The sequence below is a fragment of the Budorcas taxicolor genome, chromosome 15 (assembly GCF_023091745.1).
Source record: "Budorcas taxicolor isolate Tak-1 chromosome 15, Takin1.1, whole genome shotgun sequence".
Lineage (NCBI taxonomy): Eukaryota > Metazoa > Chordata > Mammalia > Artiodactyla > Bovidae > Budorcas > Budorcas taxicolor.
The window spans coordinates 41,255,923-41,262,850 of NC_068924.1; the positions used below are offsets into that span (position 1 = coordinate 41,255,923).

At 41.9% G+C, this 6,928-nt stretch overlaps 1 protein-coding gene across 1 annotated transcript; it reads left to right on the forward strand.

Moving 5' to 3' along the window:
- The first annotated feature begins 1,456 nt into the window (after nucleotides 1-1,456).
- Nucleotides 1,457-6,723, forward strand: ZBED5 (zinc finger BED-type containing 5). Its single transcript, XM_052653393.1, has 3 exons — nucleotides 1,457-1,635; nucleotides 3,248-3,360; nucleotides 4,438-6,723. The coding sequence occupies exon 3, from the start codon at nucleotides 4,579-4,581 to the stop codon at nucleotides 6,661-6,663; it is 2,085 nt and encodes a 694-aa protein (XP_052509353.1). The 5' UTR covers nucleotides 1,457-1,635; nucleotides 3,248-3,360; nucleotides 4,438-4,578; the 3' UTR covers nucleotides 6,664-6,723.
- The last annotated feature ends 205 nt before the right edge of the window (nucleotides 6,724-6,928 follow it).

Here is a 6,928-nt window from a genome sequence, read left to right on the forward strand (position 1 = left end):
ACTGGAGTGGGGTGCCACTGCCTTCTCCAATGGACAGTCTATCATGAGGCAAAGTTCTGAAGATGCTGAAATGACTGTAAAACATTAAGAACCAAATGTTGATATATATTATCAGTCTTAGGAAATCATCTAGTTCAGTCCTCCCAAAGATTCTGCTGAATAAGAGGCTAGACGTCTTTCAATGCCGAAGAAATTTATTCATATGTCCAAGAAGAGCAAAGTTAGGAAAAACAAAAGCTGCCCTTGGTTTTGACCACAAGTTAGGAATTTCCTATCATTGGCGCAGCGCCTGAAAACAAGATTCAACTTTCTTGACTTGGTTATTTCTATGGGGCCTTGAACATCTAAAATATTGCAAACAATTGGACTCACTGTTTAATGCTACCCGTATTTCAACAAATTCCTTCCAAGAAGTGTGCATATTTCAAGATGCCAATTTGGAAAAACAGACTGCACGTCTCCACGACAGATCTCACACAAAATAGAATTGAATACACGGCTCGAAGCCTTTTGCTGTTTTGTTTTTAAAAACAGGGGAGGGGGATAGGAGAACTGAGCTTAAAACACCCGAAGTAGGAACGGGGGAGCCTGATGGGCTGCCGTCTATGGGGTCGCACAGACTCGGACACGACTAAAGCGACTTAGCAGCAGCAGCTATCAAACAGTGTTCTAGAGCGCTGGGCATTCCTCGGGGAGGGAGCCACTAGCGGAGGGTGCGAAGACACAGCAAGCGGACTCTTTCCCATTGACACAGCTGAAACGCCGCCATCCCTACATATTCCTACACGTGGCTCCCGACCCGATCTGGGGTCACCAGGGAGCTCGGGAGAGTGCAGCGCCCCGGGGACATGTCGCTCAGCTCTCAGCTCGGCCCAGTAGGGGCCCCCGACACGCCAGCTTCTGGGAGGGGCGGGGAAGAGAGAGGGCGTTTTCTGCCCGGATTCCAGTGGGAAAACAAGGAAAAGAGGCAGTTGCGCAACCTGGGCTTGGGGTGCGGCTCCGGGAACAAAGAGCGCGTGAAAGGACCACCAGCCGAGGCTCTGCAAATGCACTCAAATCAACACCGGGGCTGAGCCCTACTGCATAAAGTCACGCAGGTTTCTCGAAGCCAATCCAGCGCTACAGGATCACAAATGCTATCTCGCAGCACCCAGGACTCTGCATTGTAAACAAGCGCCCGGGCTGCTCAAACCCAGGGATATTTGAAAACTATCGCTTCTCGTCGGGTATTAGCTAAGCCTCAAGCGAACGCCCTAAACCAGAGCGATAGCGGCGGCTGCGGCTGGCCGGCTCCTCAACCGACCTTGGTCCTTTCCTTTGGTCCCGCCCCACTGCCCAGCGCGGATAGGTGGCGGGGAGCAATTCTGGCGCTGATTGGGCGGCGGCAAAGTCGCTCGTGGAGACTGTAAGTGGGGGTGCCCTAGTGTGCTAAATTTATCTTCAGACAAGCGACCGCGCCAGCCGCGAATCGGATGTCTATGGAGGTGGCATAGGCGATATCCCTGAGCTGAGAGCATCGCCCGGCCCCCCGAATCCTTCTTCCCTCTGTTTTGTTTTTCATTTTCTCCCTCCCTCCCCCCTCCCCCTTCCAGTCCGCGACGACTGGCTCTTGACCCCGTTCAGGCCTCGGTGAAGGTGAGGACCAGAGCCGCCGTGGCGGCTGAGTGGTGCGCTCTGAAATGGCCGCTGCCGTGAGCTTTGTAAAATGGCGGGCGCCGGCTCTGCTGGGGACCGCGGCGCTGCTCTGCAGCCCAGCCGCAGCAGAGACCGTTCTCTTCATCGCTGATGGAGATGAGAGAGAAAGATAGTGTCGGGTTCTGAGACGGTTTCCTGTGGTTGTTAGCTAAGGCGACCGCCCGGGGACGCGAGAGGAGTTCCGTAGGCGAGGGTGGATTCCCACAGGAAGCCAGCCCCAGCTGTGGCTGGCAGCGCGCACCTGTGACAAGGAGGAGCCGAGGGATATAGCTGGCTGGGCAGCCCATCGAAGTGACCGTTTTAAAAAGCACTTAGGTACTCGATGGGGTGTCCGTGCCCACTTGCTGCCTCAGCTTTTTGAACAGTGCACTCCTCCCCAGCCCTCCTGCCCCAAGGGTATTGTTGAGAGCAGGAACCACCCGAGGGAGGGGGTGAATGGATGGTGACCTGTCAGTTTAGCCAGAAGAAACAAAAGATGAGGGTTCCCCCCGCTCCTTTTCAGGGAGTCAAATAGAAACTTTACTTTTTAGGGAGTCCAGCCTCTTTGTCCTCGAGAGATTCAGGAGAGCACCTCTGAAAATGTGGAGATTAGGCCCTCGTTCCTGAAAACAAAGCGCACCACTCCGTTGTGTCCTTCCCTAGTAGCAAAGGAGAGGGATTGTAAACTTTTAGGTCACCCATTGACTCCACGAAGTTCTCTGCAACTAAGGCCCACTCAGGACTGTGGTAGAACAGTCTGCTCTTTAGCTGCCAATAATGAAGGTGTACGGCATTCTGCTGCCAGTTTGAGACCCTCGACTTTCTGGCAGTAGTAATCCATGGTATAGATCATTCATTTCTTTGTGCACCGTCCAACTCCTGGTCCCAGATTTTTAGTGCTTGTGAAATTAAGAGTATTTGGGGACACACAAGCAATGACGAGGCACGTGGGCTGTGCAGTCGAACTTTCTGGGTATTGTTCTTAATTCTTCACAGATGCCTTAACTTAGCAGGGGACTTAAGCTCCCATTTGTTCATCCTTAAAGGATTGTTAATAATAGTCCCTAACTCTCAAATTCGTTTTAAGGATTAAATGAACTCATCTATAAGGGATTTAGCAGTTACTGGCACATAGTAAACAATGATCACTCTGAATGTTAGTAACCTTAAGGAACTTGGTTATTGAGAAGAGAGTGTTTATAACAAAAAGGCATAGTTCTTGTAACCTTTCCGTGTATAATTCCATTTTAGATTACCTTAAATGCTTAGTTTTAGAGACATTAAATTGTGGCTATACTTGAAAAAGTTAGGTTTAGTTTCTGAGAATTTTATGTCTTTCTATGAAGTCATGGGGAAGCATTTCAAAAAAATGGAATTACCAAAGTATTAAATAAGATAAAATATTAGCACTTTTATTATGTTAGACATCTTCTATTTCAGTCTAAGATCTGCATTTCAGTGAAGAATCATTTGCACTGCCTGGCTCTAAAATAAATTGTAAAGATTGGTCATCTTAGAGGTTTGTAGTTAGTTCTATTTTTACAGTGTCTAATTTTAATTTTTCTCATTCTAGGCTTTTGGTTACTCCCCTTCTACCCTTTCCCTTAATTTTATTTTTTTGAAGAGTCTGCATTTCAAGCTTCCAAGGTGGAGAGTGATTGCAGAAGAGAGTGCTCCTCACTTCAGGTATCTTACCCTCTAGCTGTTAATGGGAAAACCCTTTTGATTCAGGATCTAATATCAGAATCCAAAAGTTACTCTGTAGCCAAATCATAAAGTTTAAATCAAAAGTAACTACATTTAGATAGACACTAAATTTGAATGCCTTACCTTATAAAGCTAGTATTCTTTAGAAGTCCTAAAATTTGCATTACCATTCCATTTTATGATGCTTTTTAAAAAGTATTATATGAGGAATAAACCTATTAAAATGAGAGTTTATGTTTTCTTTAGGTCCTTGTTAAGCCTTCACCTAAAGAATAATGGATGCTGAGTACTTAGTAAAATATATGTATTACTTTGAATGAGTCTAATTTGGGATAATATAAATATTTATGTAATTTTAAGTCCAAAGAAATAGTAGCTAATTTTTGGACTACAGTTTATTTTTCAGTGTTGACACAGAATATTTAGGTATAACAGAATTCTGTATCTTGCAAAACTTTGACCTATTTGTGTGTTTTTGAAGTAGCTCGTCAGAATAGTTATGAGCCCTGAAAGAAGCCTTAAGATGTGTAACAGTGTCAACAATGAGTGTATCTAATGGCAGTAGGCATCAGAAAGCTCAGATTCCAAGATACTGTATACAGTGAAAGGGTATACAGTGGGTGAATTATGGCCCTATGCTGCCTGTTTTTGGAAATAGAGATTTATTGGAACACAGCTGTGCCCTTCTAACGTATTGTCTATGGCTGCTGCCATTCTCCAACTACAGAGTTGAGTAGTTGCAGTAGAGACCATATGGCCCACCAAGTAAAAAATATTTATCATATGGTACTTTATGGGGAAAATTGGCTAACCCTGCCATGGGACCTCAAGATCGCTTCCTTAAAAATACACTTTTCAGCTCTTTATTATTTCTTGGTCCAGTGGTTCCCAGACTATGTTTTATAGAGTATTAATGTTATGTAAGTTAATGAGCGTTGTGAGAAAAAGATAAATGCTAACAATAGCTTTTTCTTTATAATTTATTTAAAATGTAAGTTTAAGACTACTAAACTCATTTCTATAGCTTTTATTTTTATGTGATAATCTACCTTTAAGAAAAGGTGTGCCATACCCGAGAGCACCAGGAAGTCGAATGAGAGATCACCTGATACACGAACGTGTGATGTTCCATCTGCGCATTGATGCATAGGCAGCATTTACAAATTAACTGATGTGTTGCTATATATCATCTCTTTGATGATTGCTCATTTTCTATGTATCCTGTCTTATAATGTCAACACATTTGTGATACTCAGTGTTTATGGTAAATTAACCATGTTTTGTACCACAAATTCATTGCCTATGGATCTGTTACTGAAACAAGGAAGTCTTAAACAAGAAGTAGAATCTTTTTGTTATCAAATTGTGTCTGAATCACATGATCAAAAGGTTGGAATATTACAAAGTGAAGATGAGCAGTTGCAGCCTTCAGTTTCTAAAAATTCAGAAGGTGAGCTTTCCAGGGTCAAATTTATGTCTAATTCCAACAAAATAACTACTTTTAGTAAGAAACCAAAAAGAAGAAAATATGATGAAAGTTATTTGTCTTTTGGATTTACTTACTTTGGAAATAGAGATGCACCTCATGCTCAGTGTGTATTATGTAAGAAAATTTTATCAAATAGCTCTTTGGCCCCTAGTAAGCTTCGAAGACATTTGGAAACTAAACATGCTGCATATAAAGACAAAGACATAAGTTTTTTCAAGCAACATCTTGATTCACCTGAAAATAATAAACCCCCAACACCTAAAATTGTCAATACAGATAATGAAAGTGCTACAGAAGCATCATACAATGTAAGTTACCATATAGCCCTGAGTGGAGAGGCTCATACTATTGGAGAATTGCTTATCAAGCCTTGTGCAAAAGATGTTGTGATGCGGATGTTTGACGAACAGTATAGTAAAAAAATAGATGCAGTACAACTATCAAACAGTACCGTTGCTCGTCGAATTAAGGATCTAGCTGCTGACATTGAAGAGGAACTTGTTTGTAGACTGAAAATTTGTGATGGGTTTTCACTGCAACTAGATGAATCAGCTGATGTTTCAGGACTTGCTGTGCTGCTTGTGTTTGTTCGTTACAGGTTTAATAAGTCTATTGAGGAAGACCTACTCTTATGTGAATCTTTGCAAAGTAATGCCACTGGTGAAGAAATTTTCAACTGCATCAACAGTTTTATGCAGAAACATGAAATTGAATGGGAAAAATGTGTTGATGTTTGTAGTGATGCTTCTAGGGCAATGGATGGGAAAATTGCTGAGGCTGTCACCTTGATAAAATATGTGGCTCCCGAAAGCACCAGTAGTCACTGCCTATTATATAGACATGCACTAGCAGTTAAAACAATGCCTACGTCTCTGAAAAATGTGCTAGATCAGGCAGTACAAATCATCAATTACATTAAAGCTCGACCACATCAATCCAGACTACTAAAAATTTTATGTGAAGAAATGGGTGCCCAGCATACAGCACTTCTTCTAAATACGGAGGTAAGGTGGCTTTCCCGAGGTAAAGTTCTTGTGAGACTTTTTGAGCTTCGTCGTGAACTGTTGGTTTTCATGGATTCTGCTTTTCGACTGTCTGATTGTTTAACTAATTCATCTTGGCTGCTAAGACTTGCATATCTTGCAGATATTTTTACTAAATTAAATGAGGTTAATCTGTCAATGCAAGGAAAAAATGTGACAGTTTTTACAGTATTTGATAAAATGTCATCATTGTTAAGAAAATTGGAATTTTGGGCCTCATCCGTCGAAGAAGAAAACTTTGATTGTTTCCCTACACTCAGTGACTTTTTGACTGAAATTAATTCCACAGTTGATAAAGATATTTGCAGTGCCATTGTGCAGCACCTAAGGGGTTTGCGTTCTACTCTGTTAAAATATTTTCCTGTAACAAATGACAGTCATGCTTGGGTTAGAAATCCATTTACAGTAACTGTTAAACCAGCCTCGTTAGTGGCACGGGACTATGAGAGCCTGATTGATTTAACATCTGATTCTCAAGTGAAACAAAATTTCAGTGAACTTTCACTAAATGATTTTTGGAGTAGCCTAATTCAGGAGTACCCAAGTGTTGCACGGCGTGCAGTTCGCGTACTTCTTCCTTTTGCTACAATGCACCTGTGTGAGACAGGCTTTTCATATTATGCTGCCACAAAAACAAAATACAGGAAAAGACTTGATGCTGCACCTCATATGCGGATCCGACTTAGCAACATTACACCTAATATTAAGCGAATATGTGATAAAAAGACACAAAAACATTGTTCTCATTAAAGTTGGAGGGTTATGCATGCCTCTGGATAGCCAAATATAAGATGAAAATAAAAGATGATTTACTTCACTGATGGTATCTTGGGGTTTTAAATAAAATTATTCAAATTTTTTATACTTTTTAGATTTTAAGAAAGGTAAAGAATCACAAATTAAACACGTACTACTGTTGGTGATTCTTCTTCACATTGTAATTTCAAAGGGTTCCATGGTGATGGCTGTGGGAAATACTGACTCACAGGATAAAGTTACAGTTCCTTAGCATGAC

What these genes read in the sequence shown, in the direction of transcription:
- ZBED5 (XM_052653393.1), top strand. Translation starts at nt 4,579, where the DNA reads ATGATTGCTCATTTTCTATGTATCCTGTCTTATAATGTCAACACATTT.